We start from the raw sequence: 18916 nt of genomic DNA on the forward strand, positions 1-18916 counted from the left end.
GGATATCTAACACAGAAAGAAAGTTGTTTTCCCTATAAGGGAAAGAGATGAATTAAAGAAATTAATGGGGGACTTAGAGAATAGAGATAATTTTCAAAACCTAGCTATGATCTTCTTTCATCTGAAGTAAGAAGAAATTAAGAAGTAAAATCTCTTTCTCAAATGACCAAAGCAAGGCAGATGAGAATGGAACAACAGTAGAGAATTCAGAGTGTGAATGTAAAAACTGTTAATTCTATCTACAGGATAAAAATTCCTGGAAACAATACAGTACAGTAGGGAATAATCAATTGTTGAAATAAGATCCAGAACTGTGGCAAGCAATCCTGCCAAGATTAAATCCAACATAATTCTTTCCTACAGGTTATTTTAGGATCACTACAGGCCATGTTGGGAAGAGCAACTCTATGGAAGACGGTATTAGACCCTAATGACGTTTTCACTCTCATTAATAGGACTTCAATGACATAAGCCATCTTTCCCTCTTTCTTTAGATCCCATCTTTCTTCCTTAACTAGACATTCTTCATTTAATGTGTATCTGAGTAATATGAATAACTTGATTTTGAAGCAAACCAATGTGTGTGCAATCTATGACAAAGGAGGTAAGAATATACAGTGGAGAAAAGACAGTCTCATAAATAAATGGTGCCGGGAAAACTGGACAGCTACATGTAAAACAATGAGATTAGAACATTCCCTCATACCATATACTAAAATAAACTCAAAATGTATTTGAGACCTAAATTTAAGAACCGAAACCATAAAACTCCTAGAAGAGCACACAAGCAGAACACTCTTTGACATAAATCAGACCAATATTTTTTGGCTCTGTCTCCTAAGGCAAAAAAAAATAAAAGCAAAAATAAACAAATGGGACTGAATTAAGCTTAAGGCTTTTGTACAGCAAAGGAAATCCCTGATAAAACAAAAAGACAACTCACTGAGTGGGAGAAAATATTTGCAAATGATATGATTGATAAGGGGTTAATATCCAAAACATATGAACAGCTCATACAACTCAATATCAAAAACAAACAACCCAATTTAAAAGTGGGCAGAAGACCTGAATAGACATTTTTCAAAGAAGACATACAGATGGCTAACAGGTACATGAAAAAATGCTCAACATTGCTAATTTTCAGGGAAATGCAAATGAAAACCACAATGAGATATCACCAAACACCTGTCAGAATGGCTATCGTCAAAAAGCCTACAAATAACAAATGTTGACAAGGATGTGGAGAAAAGGGAACGCTCCTGCACTGTTGGTGGGAATGTAAATTGGTGCAGCCACTATGGAAAACACTACTGAGGTTCCTCAAAAAACTAAAAACAGAACTACCATATCATCCAGCAATTCCACTCCTGGCAATATACCCAAAGAAAACAAAAACACTAATTTGAAAAGATATGTGCATCCCAATGTTCACAGCAGCATTATTTACAATAGCTAAGGTATATAAGCAACCTAAACGTCCGTCAATAGATGAATGGTTAAAGAAGATGCGCTATATAACTGAATATTATTCAGCCATAAAAAAGAATGAAATTCTGCCATTTGCAACAACATGGATGGACCAAGAAAGTATAAAGCTTAGTGAAATAAGTCAGACAGAGAAAGACAAATACTCTATGTTATCACTTATGCATGGAATCTAAGAAAATAAAACAAATGTATATAACAAAACAGACAGATTCACAAATATAGAGAACAAGCTAGTGGTTACCATTGGGGACAGAGAAGGGGCAAGATAGGAGTATAGGATTAAAATAGATAAGCAACAAAGATATATTGTACAGCACAGGGAAACAAAGCCAATGTTTTATAATAACATTATGAAGTATAATCCTTAAAAGTTTTGAATCACTATGTTGTACACCTGAAACTAATATAATATTGTAAATCAACAATACTTAAAAAAAAAAGAATGTGTGTTGAAGAGCTATGTAAATTAAGTTACTGGCATTACATTCTTTCATGAGGTTAGGGTAAAGTACATGTAATTTACTATTTTTCATCTTTTTTATTTATTGAATGTTACTTTCCCAGTAAAAGAAGAGAATTTGCTTTGTTGTTTTAATACTGAATAAATTTGTATATAAAGGAATCTAATTATTAAAACACAGATATTTTTATCAAAGGGTAGAAGAAAGGAATAAATGAATAAATTAAAGAACTAGTAGCACAAAGCTGTTTGAACCATATATGGGTAGAAATGTTTCCATCCACCAAGTATTATTTAATTAATGAAAACTTTGATACAGGATTCTGAAGTAGATTAGTAACAAATGCTGTAAGTTACTTTGTAGAAATACAGAAAAGAGTAAGAAAACTTAAATAATGATATTAGATGATTCTGAGATATTTGAGAATTTAATTTCTACTCAAGCTCATATCTACTTGCTTATTAATACTACTGAAATAAAAGTGCAGTTCTGAGAATACCATGTAATGTATCAGCCTGGAGGCCTGAGAGAGAATAATGAAAGGTAAGCCTAGAAAGAAAAACTGGATGCCTATTTTGTAAGATGATAAAATTTCACTCCAAAAATTTTATTCCTTGTTATTATGATAATAAAGTCACATAAATAATCCAAAAAATGTTTATTTTAACTTTTTAATTCTCATAAAAATTGGGACCTAGAGAAAAATGTTTGTGGAATAAATGAATATCCAGGTTTAGAAATACTTCCAAGAGCATTAAGTGAAATGAACATGAAGCCAATAAAAGGTTCCAATAATACTGTTTATTCCCTAATCCAGTTAAATTTAATTGTAAGCCCTTAGGATTTTCTAAATTAGTTCATTCAGCAAATATTTATTAATCATCTACCAAGGGCCATACAATGTATTAAGCATCTGAGTTGTAGAATCTAAAACACTATCTTTTCCCTCACAGAGACTGACATGGGATTAAATAAGTAATATATAAAAGAAGAAGTGATCTATTCTGCCTTGAAGAAAATCAGGGAAGGTTTCAGATAGGAGATGAAACTTCATCTTAGACCTAAAACAAAGTCAGATTTCCCAGACAGACAAGCAGAGGGAAGATATTCCAGATGAAGGACATGGTAGAAACCAAGACAGACAGGGAGAGACTGCTCAGCACATAAGGGGATTTGTAAAGTCTTGATGATTAAGGTAAGGGGACAGGCAAAGTACAGATGTGACTTTAGACAGAGACAGAAGTCAGGTCAAGTAGGGGTTTGTACCCCAGCTAAGTTTGGTAAAAGTCACATTCCAACAGAAAATGAGTACCAATATATTCCTTATCATCTTTAATCCAAATGTAACTCCATTTAAGCCCCCCCTCAAAAAAAATGTAGAGGGAATAATATCTAAGTCCTTTCAGCCTCCTGCAGCTATATTTTTCAAAAATAATCACTAGAAAATGGTAACATAGAAGTAAAGAGGTCAGTTTTAAATGTTGGTGAGTCACATTGATTAAAGAAAAGGGCCAATTTGCAGATAGTCATACAAAGAGAAGACTATTGAAATGATTACTCAACAGCACATTTACTCTAAAACGTAACCTCACGTGAGTTGAATTTTTAAGATCAGAGTATCATAATTTTGATCAAAATTTTATACCTTAGGTAACTTAGAGCCAGGTTTAACATCATGTGGCTTTGTCTCTACTACCAACATGTGGAACTGTAACCAAATATATTGTTCTTTAAAAAGTAACTTTTGCTTGTTGATTGCAAAATACAGTTCCATAAACAAAACCCATATATATATATATATATATATGTTAATTTTATTGCAGAAGTTTGGAGATTATAATGACAGCATTTAATTTAAGTTTGAGTCTGTGTTGGACAAATATGCACTATGCTTTACAAATGATTGGAAAATCAGTTTTATTTGCCTCCTTTTTTGACATTGGTTTGATTTTTTTTTGTTTGTTTAAGTAAAAATCACTAAACTTGTGCAATGGTAGCATGGAAATTACCTGAGGTGTCTTGTATGATTGTGCTTTGACAAGGGTGGACATAGCTTAAATTATAAAAACTAAAGATTAAAGAAAAAGGAAGTATAAGTTTATGCTGCCTATTTGGAAGAGAACTTTCATTCTTCATAACTATATAACATTATAATGCCACTGATTCATAAGGGCTTTAAATTAATTCTGTAGGGTAGGACACCGGCATTATTAGTGTTCATTTTATATCTCTAATGTTCTTGGTCTTACTGAAACATTTCAGTATACAAAAATACTGCAATATTAATACCCAAGAGAAAAGCCATCATAATGTGTATGCTGCTCATTATGATCAGTGTGGTACAATTTTTTAAAATAAACTATCATGCCCTTCAAAAAAACAATCACTAGAGCGTAAAGTGGTAGTAAAATTCAGCAGAAGTACATGCATTGCACCATTTCTGTTTACCAAGCTTCCCTTGAGTTCAGTTAAAATAAAGTAAATTGACTATTTGAAGAAGTTGTTGACTTAGCATTAAAACCATAAGGTAGAAATATCTTGGACTACAATGACAGATTTCTGATAACTAATGTTTATTTGGCTATAAACACAGAACTCTGTATAGTTTAGAAAAGTTCTATTTTAAGTGATTATTTTAATGTTCTTGAAATAACCAGGTATTTTTACAAAATTTAAAAAAATTTTACTTCCCACTGGGATGCCAATTCAAGTCTTCTGAGAACTCTCTGCCTCAGAATGCTACAAAGTCATTTTTATAACTAAAAGATTTAATGAAGCCTTGACTTATTTACCAAAGAGCCAGCAATGTTTTCTTAATTTCAAATACTCACCAAAAACTAACATTTCCAAACAATTATATTTTGGCACAGTGAAGAACAACTGCACAAAGATAAACAAAATAACATCGCTTTGCTTTTCCTCTAAAGCCAGCGGTCCCCAACCTTTTTGGCACCAGGGACCAGTTTTGTGGAAGACAACTTTTTCACGGCTGGGGAAAGGCGGGGTGGAGGGGCTCAGGCGGTAATGCAGCACTGGAGAGCGGCAGATGAAGCTTCACTCCCTCGTCCTCTGCTCACCTCTTGCCGTGCGGCATGGTTCCTAACAGGCCTGGGACCCCGTCCACAGCCCAGGGCCCTTGGGGACCCCTGCTCTAAAGAGCTGTATTTTTCAGAAGATACAGTTTTTGTCAGTGTGAGTAAAAGTGACTGTTTTCAGATTAAGCAGCTGGCATGTAATCAACAGTTCTTCTTACTGGCCTTCTGGACATTCCACATATCCAAATACTGACTCTGAGTATGAGTTTTGCTGTATCTCTCCAAGGCAAGACAGATTAAAAGGTTCAAATGTGCTTCTCTTGACAAAAGGTAAAAAAATTAAAACAGTATTCTATCTTAAAATGTTACAAATGATTCAATTTCCTACCCTCCAAAAACTGTTAATTGCATTTCAGCTGTATTATTGGCTACCCTGAGTCACAAACCACTTGGGATAGTTTGTATATAGAAAATCTGCCATTTCCTTTATTGTTAACACATAACTTTCACTTCATCATTTACTTTTAAGAAAGAATAAGAGAAGTCTAAGTTTCTTTAATTACAGCATAATATTCGTCTTCAAAAAAATCTAAAGAATTATAAAAAGTAAACCCTGAAATGTCCATCACCATTCATCATTTGAAATATCTTGATACAATTTTATTTCGTACTTCTTTTCCCTTCTGCTATCTACAACGGAAAGAGTTCCCTTCTCCAAGGAAAGCTCTGTAAAATAGGGCCAATTCTTATTTGTCTGAGATAATCTGGGTATCACTTTGGATAGCAGGCATGACAAAAAAACAACCTTGCAACTACTCTCAACTGTAGCACACAGTATGGTGCTGAATTAAGCTTTTCTCAGTACTCAGTCTCAGGATGCTACATCAGGAATAAGAAAATGAGCTATTTTCTTAAGTCAGTGTATTCACATAAAACTGTGGCTAAATACATGAATGAACCACTATTGATTATCTACAAAGAGCTATTTATTTGCAATTCAGAAGAGAAGCACCATACATAAATTGTAAACAGTTAGGTTCCGTAACATACTTAATACAAAACTTAATCATCGATTTAGCCCAAAAAAATACAGTCATAGATTTCTGATCTGAAGATTATATCTAATAAAGCTAAGAGCCAATCCACCAGTAACCACCCTTAGAAAGGAAATTTTCTTTGGGATGAGACTCCAGATGTTTCTCCAGTAATCATGATGAATTTATCCTTATCCATTCACCCTACACTTGACAGGTGATTCATAATTCTTATCCTTGTATATTTATGAAACTTAGTTTGTATACATTACACACTGGCATGATTAAACTGTCCTTTATAAGCTAAATTAAAAATTTTACACATCAACTGACATGAGTTACTATATCACAGGGTGACTTATCAGCCAATGATTTCGTTTCTGAAAGGTTCGAACTAAATTTATGTCTCAATTTGACTGGGCTAAGAGATGTCCAGATAGCTGGTAAAATATTATTTGGGGGTGTGTCTGTGAGGGGCTTTTGGAGTGATTGGCATTTCATTCAGTAGACTGAGTAAAGAAGATCCACCCTCACCAATGTGAGTGGGCATCATCAAATTCCTTGAGGTACCAAACAGAACAAAACGTGAAGGGAGGGCAAATTCCCTCTCTCTCTTCTTGACATCCACCCTCTCCCGCCCTTGGACGTCAGAGCTCTTGGTTCTTGGGCCTCAGGACTCCAGAACTTAACACCATCAAATACCCGGGTCCTCAGGCCTTCAGACTCTAACTGAATTATACCACTGGCTTTCCTGATGCTCCAGCTTGCAGACAGTAGATTATGGGACTTCTCAGCCTAATACAGTCAGCATCGTTGCCATCTTTACCCTCATTCTATTTTACACCAGTAATGAAAAAAATCACTAAAACATTAATAGCTATTACCTACTGCCTACTTACTGTGTGCAAGGCACTGTTTGATAAGCATTTAACAGTGATTATTTCATTTGATTCTCATAACAATCCTCTGATGTAGGGAACATTTAAAATTCTATTTTACAGATAAAGAAATTGAGGCATACAGAGATAAAACAACTTGCCTAAGATCACACTGCTAATGAATGATAAAGATGGGATTCAAATGTATGCAGCCTGTTTCCAGACCTTGATTAAAACCAATGTCTCCCTTGTAAATTAATGTCTTATAAACTTAAGATAACTGAGACAAAGACAGAAATCATTAGGAACAACATGAGTATGAAATCTTTACCCTTAAATGGCTATAACAGACCGTGCTGTATATTTGTGAAGGAAAAATAACAAAGTTAAAGAAAATGTATAGAATAGAACTTTATCCATTAAGACTACGTCTACATGGTCAGTTATAATAAGAAAATTTTTAACATTTTCCTTTCTAAGATGAGAATCCTCAATCTAAACATTTTTACATATTTTTTACATGTACATACTTTTAAAGAATGCAATATACATGTAAGTAGAAGGCTTACTACACTACATAGTTTGATTTAACAAACCTTTATTGCTCTCCTACTATGCACTATGATACAAACTAGATATTTAAATATAATTCAAACATGAACTCTAAACACAGTAAGCTCGCATATAAGTGAAATATATATAATAAAAAATAATATTGTGATAAAGAGATACAAAGGAGGTATTTACAAAGTGGAGGGTGGCACATTGAACTGGAATCATTCATTCTGCCAGAGAGAGGGTAGAAAGAAAAGTAAGGCTTCCAGAAGAGGTAACTTTCTCAGCTAGCACTTAAATTATGAAACAGTCAGAAATATAAGTGATAAAGGTCATCTTGGACAGAGAAAATAATGTGTGTAAAGGCACAAAGACACAGCAAGTTGAGAGATTTCAGTAGGTTCTACGGCTACAGCATAAAATTCAAGGCAGGAAGTGGAAAGAGATGAGCTGGAGTAATAGCTAAATCAGGAAATTCCATTAGAAGTACTCAGACTCATGATGAGGATCCAATAAAGGGATAAGAGAACAAACAAACCCTCCTATTCATTCCTGGGTTGGGTTTTCACCCTCAAAAATAAATATTCAATGGCAGTATTTCCCTAAATTTTACAGTGAACCACCTCCCTTCCCCACCTAAAAGAAGAAAGTTATTTAAAAAAAAAAAAAAAAGAGGTATATTCTAGTTTCTAGTTACCAAAGACTTGACTGAGACGAAAATTACATACCTTAATGATGCAATAAACCTTGAAATCAGCAGAATTAGCTTACTTTTAGTTTCTTAGTGGCATGAAATTAATGAAATATTACAATAATATTTCATTTTTGTTGGAACAACCTGTAATTATTATAGTTTAGGTCTGGATCAAATCTTAAAATGGTTTAAATTCAAAAGACATAACAACCCTGAAGAGAAGGAAATCTAATACATTTGACTTCAAGCTCTATTTTCCCATTTAAAGGCAATTGAGAGTTTAAATTTGGAATTAATATACAATAGTAACAATACTTATTATTTACAAAGTGCTCTACATTTTCAAACCCTTTTACAGTTATTACTTTATTAATTTAATAAGTTTATTATGGAGGTGTCATTTCTTTCATGAAATGAAAGGAGCAGAGACAAAAATTCAGGCACAGCAGGAGTCAGGGCAGCCTTTCCTACTTAATAGACAAATCATCTAAGATCAAGCATGGAAGGTACATGAAATAATATCCCACATCTGTTCTCTAAGATACATGCGAGACACTCAGGTTTGAGATAGTCAGGTAAAAGTAACAGGCCTCAATCTGGCTCTCCTAATAAGGCCAATCCAAAAACAAGAATTGTAAAGACAGTACTAAAAGCATCAAAAAAAAAAAAAAAACCCAAAACTAAAAACCCATACCTTCAGAGAGGCACTGATGATAGTGAGGGAAGTTCTATGGCAAACTTTGTTTTACTATCTGAAATGCCAGCTTAACCCACTCCATGGAGACAAACTTTATACAAGTGACAGAGTCAGCTTATTACAAGAGAGAAATCCCAATATCAACAAAGATACAGATACAGATGCAGTAATTATACTGGAAGGGTGAAGGCATGAAACTATAGATTAACATTTCCATTCCTAGGTTAGATCAAGCAAGACAACTATTAAACCACAGTTCAAGATGCCCAACCACCACATGAAAATTCTTAGAACCAATAGTAATTATTTATGTCCTAGTCTATTTATTTATTTTCAGTCTTACTAAAACTGCGAATCATAAAACTGATGGCGTTTTCCTCTTTGTACTGGCAGCTAAAAGCTTAGAGTAAATTTTATAGCAAATGAATAAGAATTAAGTAAACTCACTGCTGTCTTTCTTGCCTTCATCATCTCCTCATTTTTTTTTGTCCTTACTCTATTTTTTTAAATCTGAATGAATTGTGTAAACTTTCTTAAAGGCTTTCTGAAATAAGGGAGTATTTAAACTAGCTAACTAAACAAACAGTAACAGAAAAATGAAAAAGAAACATTACCTTTTCATCAAAATTACAATCAAGTCTTCTAATCAACACGATGAAAGTGCCAGATGAATTGTCTCTTAGTGGCGGAGGCACTATGGGTTCACAGGCATTCTCTGGTTTTGAGTTAATCAAAAAGCCCTAAAAAAAGAATGAACAGTAAGTTTTCTCTCTGTTAAACTCAAAAAAATGAATTCAACTTACTTCTATAAACACCTTTTGAATCTGTTCCATGTGTTTTGCATTATGCTAGATGAATTATCTGGCAACTACAACAGCTCCCACCCTCCAATTGCTCACAATCCCAGAACTTCTAAAGTAGTATTTGGCTTCCTAAGCAATTTTTTTTTTTAAGTAAGTTCCATTTTTACTACTAAACTTAAAAAAAAAAATCACACATAAGCCCATCACCCCGGAGACAACCACTGTTAGCATGTTGGTATATTTTCCAACAATGACTGACATTTCTAAACCAAGCAAACACTTCTTAAAAATTAACTTTTAAATTTCTTTCCTCAGGGGCTTCCCTGGTAGCACAGTGGTTGAGAGTCTGCCTGCCAATGCAGGGGACACGGGTTCGTGCCCCGGCCCGGGAAGATCCCACGTGCCGCGGAGAGGCTAGGCCCGTGAGCCATGGCCACGGAGCCTGCGCGTCCGGAGCCTGTGCTCCGCAACGGGAGAGGCCACAACAGTAAGAAGCCCGCGTAATGCAAAAAGTTAATTAATTAATTTCCTCAAATAATGAAAATGCACAGCGTTTCTAGGAATTTATTATATAGAAACATTAGCCTAGGTATATAAAGGTATATGTAGAAAAATGTCCCCTGCTACGTCATTTTTAATAGCAAAAACTGGAAATCATGCACATCGATAAGGCAGCCATTTAAAAAATTATAGTATATTCATACAATAGAAAAATAATAGAATCATTAAAAAGAATAAGATAAATCCTTACATAATAAACTGAAAAGACGTCCACAAGATAACTACTAATTTAAAATGAAATAGCAAGCTGCTTTCCCAGAAATATAGGATGGTTTGACATCTGAAAATGTATTAATAGTTTAAAACAGAAAAACCAAATGACTATCTCAATAGGTGTAAAACACCGAATAAACACATAAAAAGATTATCAAAATCATTAAATTCATTTACAAGGAGGAGTGAGCAATTAAAGTTATGACACAGTGCCCAACAATAGTCCTGTATGGCGCATGAATTGGTCACACCAACCATCTATTTCACAGGATTTGGCAATTTTGTCAAGTTGCATTGCTTGGCTTGTGATAGGGAATGCTTTCGCGCATGTTTCAGGAGTAAAATGCAGCATATCTTCACTTACTCAAAGAATAGCTCCCATTCTTGATTCCATAAAGCGCTTGGTTTTTACTTTGCAAGGAAACAGAACTGTGGTTATCCTTCCAATAATGAATATTTGCTTCACTCATATTATATTTACTCCTTGCTGCCTTTTCTGTGCCTTTCTGCACACAAACTAACTTTTTGCCTTAAAGCCAAGTCACATAGTGCAGTTCTTTTCAAGACACTTATAACAGCAATTAAATTCAAGCCATGTAGTACCAACAAGGTATATAACTCAACTGAAGTGAAGACAATACGAACAGCTATGACCAAATTTCCCATGTCCGGGAAATGACAACTCCATCATGACTGCCACCTAGCGGATAGCTAGGGAAAGACACATCCCAATTTCAGATATGTTAAAATATGGGATAATAAAATGCATCTTCGAATCAATAAATTTATGGTATGTACAGACACAAAAAAGGGTCTACAAGTGGAACTAGAAAAAGCTTTTTGTTTTTTAATCATTTCTGTATTGATGAATCTGTTATGACAAGCATGTATTATTTTTAGACATAAGAAAATTTATAAAAATTAAATACACATAAGCTTAAAGTTAAAAAAAAAATCTATTTGCATTAATGGAAATTGAAGCCTAAAAAAAACAGGTCTTTTTTTTTGTTTTCCCCGGCCACGCCACACAGTTTATAGGATCTCAGTTCCCCAAGCAGGGATCGAACCCGCACCCTAGGCAGTTGAAAGCGCAGAGTCCTAACCACTGGTCCGCCAGGGGATTCCTAAAAACAGGTCTTAAATTCTTAAATATTATCTTTCCTGTGGACTATGCTAAAAAGAATAACTTGATAAAACAGCCTACTAATTCCTATCCTTCCCCCAGATGTAAGTCAGTTAAAACAGTGCAAATTTACTTTGTTTCATCCACAAAGTCTACAGAGTAGTGTAATGGGTTTTGCCAATTAATTTGGCAGAACTCTCTGGTCCCTTAAATAAGAGTGACCAAGAAGGTGCTGCCTTAAGCCAGGCCCACATGCCTCATGTCACCCTCCAGGGCCAATCCTTTTTATTAAAAAGGATTTTAAAAGGATTTTTATTAATCCTTTTTATTAAAAGGATGCTTGCTCTGCGATCAAGGATCCTCCTCATCCCTATTTACTGACAGGGGCAATTTATGCCAATATGTAGGAAGCCCAAGAAAACTACCAACGTCCAGGAGACTCAGAAAGGATGCCCACCTTTCTGCCCTTTGTTGTTATAATTCTCTGATGATTAAACAAGGATGCTGGGGACTTCCCTGGTGGTCCAGTGGCTCAGGATCTGCGCTCCCAATGCAGGGGGCCTGGGTTCCATCCCTGGTCAGGGAACTAGCTCCCACATTCTGCAACTAAAGTTCCCGCTTGCTGCAACTAAGACCCAGAGTAGCCAAATAAACAAAAAAATATTAAAGTGTTTAAAAAAATAATAAATAAAATAAACATAACAGATAAATAGGGGTATGGGAAATTAAGAAAAAAAAACAGCTCATCTACATGAAGAATTCATCTGTATTCAATTATGTTGAATTCAATTTCCACAACTGTATTCAATTATGTTCAAATCAAATTTATTAAAAACAAAACAAAACAAGGATGCTGGACAAAAATAGTGTATGCAGACTGGCACCTCAATATCATCGAATGTATAATGCAATAGGTTTGTGGTATATATATTTGTGGATTTTTTAAAAACTTTTATGACTATACATGAAGCAAAGTACACAAAATATAATTTTTCAGCTTGATGAGTTTTCCCAAACTGAACACACCTGTATCAGGAAACAGACTATTAAAAGCACTGCAGGAGTTCCCTTCATCCTCCCTGCCAGTCACTACTCCCCCACCCTATCAGCAATGTCACTACATGGACTTCTAACAGCTTAAATTAGATTTTGCCTAATTTTATAACTGACATAAACAGAACCAGACATACAGCAAATTCTCTTTTAGACTTCTTTCTCTCAATACTGTATTTGTGAGAATCATTCCTACTATTCAGCAACCATACTGTGGAGATATACTTGGCAGATCTTTCAATTTTCATTTCTCTATAGTATTACATTGTGTGAATATACCAAAATTTATTCTACTGTTGGTGAGCATTTGGGTAATTTCTAGTAGGCACTATTACAAATAGTGCTGTTATAAACTTTCCAGAACAAGTCTCTTCATGAACATATGCATGATGTTTATGTACACAGAAGGAGACCCATAGGATATCAAGCTGGATCATAAGAGTATCAAGCTTTAGTAAATACCACCAGGCAGTTTTCCAAAGTGGTTTGGGTTACCACTTTTTAACTGGAATATTCAAATAATCTAAACTTAAAAATCATACTGAGGGCTTCCCTGGTGGCGCAGTGGTTGAGAGTCCGCCTGCCGATGCAGGGGACATGGGTTCGTGCCCCGGTCCGGGAAGATCCCACATGCCGCGGAGCGGCTGGGCCCGTGAGCCATGGCCGCTGAGCCTGCGCTCCGCAATGGGAGAGGCCACAACAGTGAGAGGCCCGCGTACCGGAAAAAAAAAAAAAAGAAGAATATATGCAGTGATAATGTCAACAAAAATGCTGAAAGCAAGGCAGCAGTGCCTTTTTCCCTTTGTAAGAATATAAAAGTAAAAGCAGGAAGAGAGAGAGAAAAGTGGTAAGTTGTTTTGTTAGTGGATACCTGAAGTTATTAATAATTAATAACTGCAGCAACAGCAAGCAGTTGACATTTGTTGAGCCATAACACTTAGCACTGCGTGTTAGGCACTATGCCCTTTAAATGCGCTAATTCAGTTAATCTTTGCAATAATCCTATGAGGTTAACTACTATTGTTATTATCCCTATTTTAAAGAGGAGGAAACTAAGTCTCAAAAGAGTTAGGTAACTTGCCTAAAGTTATACATAGCAGGCATGTAATCCCAGGAAGTCTAACTCCAGACCCTACATTCTCAACCACTATGCTACACTGCCTCTGCCAGATAAAAAAAAACACAGGTGAAGAACAAAATGGGCAACAAGAAGAGAAATGGACATCTACAAAAATGAACAAACCAAAATGTTAGTGTAAAGGCAGTTAAGGTTGATTCCAAAATTTGATACAAATATTTCAAATGATAAGTTGTCAATGGAACCTTTCATAATTTTTACATTCAAACATAGACCAAAAAGAGTTACACTGATAAATCAGACTTTATCAGCTAACATTCTCCTAATGTGTGACAGATTCATTTGTTTATATCAACAACTTTCTAGAATGTTAAAAAATATCCACTGCCCTTTTCTCTAATGCTTTGTTAGATCATTCTTCTAAAATCTACCAGTAACTTTCACATACACGCCACATTTAATTCCTTTTTCACAAACAGTTGGCGATTACTCTCCTCTTATGCAATAAAACATCCTTACCATTCATTACTCATTATTTTAAGTTCCTTTAACATTCTGCTCTGAATACACTTGTCTCATTTCATGTGGGGTCTGTTTAAATACTAGGATGGATAAATAAGAACTGAGTCCCCACTCAAGTAATTAATATCTGGAAAGAACTAACTGATCCAATTAAGACAAGAGAAAACAAAGTAAAAACAACATGCAGTACAAATGCACAGAACAGAGAAAATTATTCTATGTGAGGCAGTAACAGAAAAGGTGATGTTTGTCTTGGTTCTTAAACTTTACTATACTTCACTTTGGTGCCAAAAATTAAATATACGACTGTAAGTGATCTGACCAATATAACAACAGATAGGAACTATCACACTTTAACCTGTTCTAGATATTATATGTCTATTGGTGCACTGTAAAACTAAATTAGGTTTCTAGTGAACACATTACAGTCATTTCAACAAATTTTTGACATGTTGCTACTAAGCTGTATTTCTCCTCTTTTCAGTACCTATCTTTTAAGACTCAAGGGCAAGGGACTTCCCTGGTGGCACAGTGGTTAAGAATCCGCCTGCCAGTGCAGGGGACACGGGTTCTAGCCCTGGTCCGGGAAGATCCCACATGCCACGGAGCAACTAAGCCTGTGTGCCACAACTACTGAGCCTGTGCTCTAGAGCCCGCGAGCCACAACTACTGAGCCCGGGCGCCACAGAACCCGTGCTCCGCAACAAGAGAAGCCACCACAATGAGAAGCCCACGCACCGCAACGAAGAGTAGCCTCCGCTCGCCACAACTAGAGAAAGCCTGCTTCCAGCAACGAAGACCCGACACAGCCAAAAATTAATTAATTTAAATTTTAAAAAAAAAGACTCGAGGACAAAACATTAGTATATTAACCATTCCAAACTTCAGGACATCTGCCAATTTGATAGCCAAACCTTGCATGTCTTTCTGCACATCACTGAGAGTTATATACTAATTAAAAGTTAAGCCTTTAACTGGATTAAAAGGAAAGGTTTTTAAAATCCTCCTCACAAATTAGATATTACATCCATAGCATTATTCAGAGCAGTAACTAAATATCCTTCATCTCAAAGTTACATCTCACTCTGTACACTCTGCTAGAATTCACCCCAATAACCTTTTCTGGTTATATATTTTATCAGTGACTTAGATTTTAGATTTAATAAAATCTGATTAAAAGATGTCATAAAAATATAATAAGCTCATTAATAAATAAAAATGTTAAAAGAATACTTAAAAGTGCTAAGTCAGCAATGTAATAGTTTAGACCAACTTTTTTTTTTTGGGGGGCTGCACTGGGTCTTCGTTGCTGCACCAGGGCTTTCTAGTTGTGGCGAGCGGGGGCTACACTTCGTTGCGATGCACGGGCTTCTCATTGCGGTGGCTTTTCTCTAGGCATGCGGGCTTCAGTAGTTGTGGCTTGCGGGCTCTAGAGCACAGTCTCAGTAGTTGTGGTGCACGGGCTTAGTTGCTCCGCAGCATGTGGGATCTTCCCAGACCAGAGCTAGAACCTGTGTCCCCTGACATTGGCAGGCAGATTCTTAACCGAGACACCAGGGAAGTCCCGAGACCAACTATTTTTAAAACATTATTTCTGAAAAAGGTCACAAGCATTAGAAACAAAATTTAACTCATTTTAATATTCTAAAACTGTCAAAGTTTTAATTTTAAAAAGTCCCAGACTACTATACTTGTTTATTAATTGCACTGAGATTAAAAGTGAACAAAAGAAAGCACATTTACACAATGTTGATACATAGTTCTAAAATCACTCATCTTAATAATTTCCTCAAATGAGAATTTTTGAGTTTTTTGTTTTAATGGATTTGATTATTAACCTTTATCAATTACCTACTGGATGCTAAGCTGAACTTCCACTTCCCAGCCATGATGGAATAACACGGGCTAGTTTTAACCTCTTGCTTTAATTAACTAGAGAACCAAAAAAAAAAAAAAAGATATGAAACATCAGCTTTCAAACACTGGACAACAAACAGCACAACAGTGATTCCTGAGAAAAGGAAACAAATGAGATGAGCCCTATAAAATCCTTAGCTCACTGCCTGGAGAGATTCCAGGCCTCAGGACAGAGCAGGGGAACACAACAGAGTCTGGTAGTCTCAATAAGTTGAGGAGACAATTCATAATTTGGGGAGGTCAACACAGCTAGATTTTGTGGGACACAACACTGGGGAGGAGCGAACTGCAAAGAGAGCTCCAGATATACGTAGAGGCATCCACTCAAGTCGTTGGCTGAGTAGTAATCTGCGTACGTATGTGAGGGAACTGCCAAAACTAAGGAAGAACCATGAGAAAGGAGTAAACAGAACAATCTCTGGAGTTCACACAGGGCTGGGAATAGTTTTACACATAGCATGAAATAGAGTCCTCAGAAGACTGCTGCCTCAGAAGTAAGCCACATTAGCCCTAAACATTTGAAGCAAATGAAAATAAAGATACAACTTACCAAAATTTGTGGGACACAGCTAAAATAATACTTAGAGCAAAATTTATAGATCTAAATACCCATATTAGAAAAGAGGAAAGGTTTCAAATTAATGACCTCAATGTTCATCTAAAGAAACTGGAAAAAATAAGAGCAAATTAAACCCAAAATAAGAGAAGGAAGGAAATAATAAGTAGCCACTTTCCTCACACTAGTCTACTGGATATGTACTATTACAGACAAATAGGGAGACCTAAAGAAGTTGAATACCTTGCCCAGTGATAGAACCAGAATTTGAAGTCCAGTAACTCTGACCCAAAAGTCCAGCTTCTTCCCATTTTAGTACACTACTCATCTTCACAAAGATATGAATTAAACCAAAACTAAGTTCCAAGCTTCCCTATTCTCAGCACAGCACTCTAATAATTTTTGGCATTGTGTTAATATTATCACCACTTCTATGACAGAACTTATGTGCTTATTAAAAGCATTAGCACTCTGTTTATATTTTTTCTTCTTTTTCTTACACCTTCCTATTTTCTCCTATAATCCCAGCATCTTTCATGAGATTGTATAAGTCCACAAGGTGGTTTATAGACAACTGGTGTTCCAAGTTATTTGTCCCTGTTGTTAACTATCATTACTAAACTGAAGTCCCAGAATACACAGATAGCTTTACAGTTACAACTGAGGATCACAGATCACAAAGGCATTATCATTCCCATTTTAGAGAAGAAACTGAAGCATCAAAGAAGATAACATACCCAATTAACATTCCATTGTTAATTTGAGTCAAACCTAGAGCTGACTCAAATGATGGTCCTTTTCTTCAAAACATTGTCTTTCAAATTTAATATAAACACAAAGAGAAAATGATTTTGGTGAGATTAGTGGGACTACAGATTATTCCTTAAAGTTATTATTTCCATTATGATATTTGTGCTACACAAATATACTTGGAAAAGAAAAAAAGCTCAAACCATTTAAAGAGGAAAATACCAGGTGTCAAGAAGGGAAATGGTAGCATCGAACCATTTCGATGTAACTAAAGTACCTGTTACTCTCGAGTACATCCTAGTGTAACATTCCCCTTCCTGGTTTTATATTTATCAACTTTTCAATTTATAAATACTGAATATAACTCATATCTACTCATATTAAAATTGTCCAGATAGGACTGAGAAAAAAAACTCTCACAAAACTGCAATGATTTTGAGTGTACATACTTCCACAGTATTTGATATGGTTGGTAATCACTCAATTTTTATAAGGTGAATCACATAAAGGCTCAAATTAGAAATCCTTTTAACTAATGGGACCTAATCAAACTTAAAAGCTTTTGCACAGCAAAGGAAACCATAAACAAAACACAGAAACAACGTACAGAATGGGAGAAAATATTTGCAAATGATGCAACTGACAAAGGATTAATCTCCAAAATACACAAACAGCTCGTACAGCTCAATATCAAAAACAAACAAACAACCTAATCAAAAAATGGGTAGAAGACCTAAATAAACATTTCTCCAAAGAAGACTACAGATGGCCAAAAGGCACATGAAAAGATGTTCAACATCACTAATTATTAGAGAAATGCAAATGAAAACTACAATGAGGTATCACCTCATACTGGTCAGAATGGCCATCATCAAAAAGTCTACAAATAATAAATGCTGGAGAGGGTGTAGAAAAGAGGGAACCCTCCTACACTGTTGGTGGGAATGTAAACTGGTACAGTCAGTATGTAAACTGAAAAACAGTATGGAGGTCCCTTAAAAAACTAAAAATACAACTACCACATGACCCAGTAGTCCCACTCCTGAGCATATACCTGGAGAAAACCATAATTCGAAAAGATGCATGCACCCCAATGTTCATTGCAGCACTATTTACAATAGCCAAGACATGGAAGCAACCTAAATGTCCATCAACAGAGGAATGGATAAAGAAGATGTGGTACATATATAATATACAATGGAATATTACTCAGCCATAAAAAAGAACAAAATAATGCTACTTGCAGCAAATGCATGGACCTAGAGATTGTCATACTGAGTGAAGTTAAGTGAGACAGAGAAAGACAAATATCATACGATATCACTTATATGTGGAATCTAAAAAAAAGGGTACAAATGAAATTTACTTACAAAATAAAAACAGAAACAGACCCATAGAAATAGAAAACAAACAAGGTTACCAAAGGGGAAATAGGGGCAGGGATAAATTAGGAGCTTGGAATTAACAGATACACACTACTTTCTACAAAATAGATAAA

At 35.4% G+C, this 18916-nt stretch overlaps 1 protein-coding gene across 2 annotated transcripts in view; it reads right to left on the minus strand.

Moving 5' to 3' along the window:
• Positions 1-18916, minus strand: part of RNF13 (ring finger protein 13) — a 138805-nt gene that overhangs the window by 62254 nt on the left and 57635 nt on the right. The window contains exons 1-2 of one of the 2 annotated variants that reach the window (XM_082839207.1): positions 16051-16089; positions 9457-9582 (exon numbers count right to left, since the gene is read on the minus strand). Coding sequence is in view for 1 of the 2 variants with exons in the window: in XM_082839206.1 (XP_082695332.1) it covers positions 9457-9582 (126 nt within the window). In the remaining variant the exon portion in view is untranslated. Of the gene's footprint in view, positions 1-9456; positions 9583-16050; positions 16090-18916 lie in introns of those variants that run through there. The other variant, XM_082839206.1, reaches the window with a different exon arrangement.

Source organism: Leucopleurus acutus (genome assembly GCF_964270905.1).
Source record: "Leucopleurus acutus genome assembly, chromosome: 5".
In the NCBI taxonomy this organism is placed as follows: domain Eukaryota; kingdom Metazoa; phylum Chordata; class Mammalia; order Artiodactyla; family Delphinidae; genus Leucopleurus; species Leucopleurus acutus.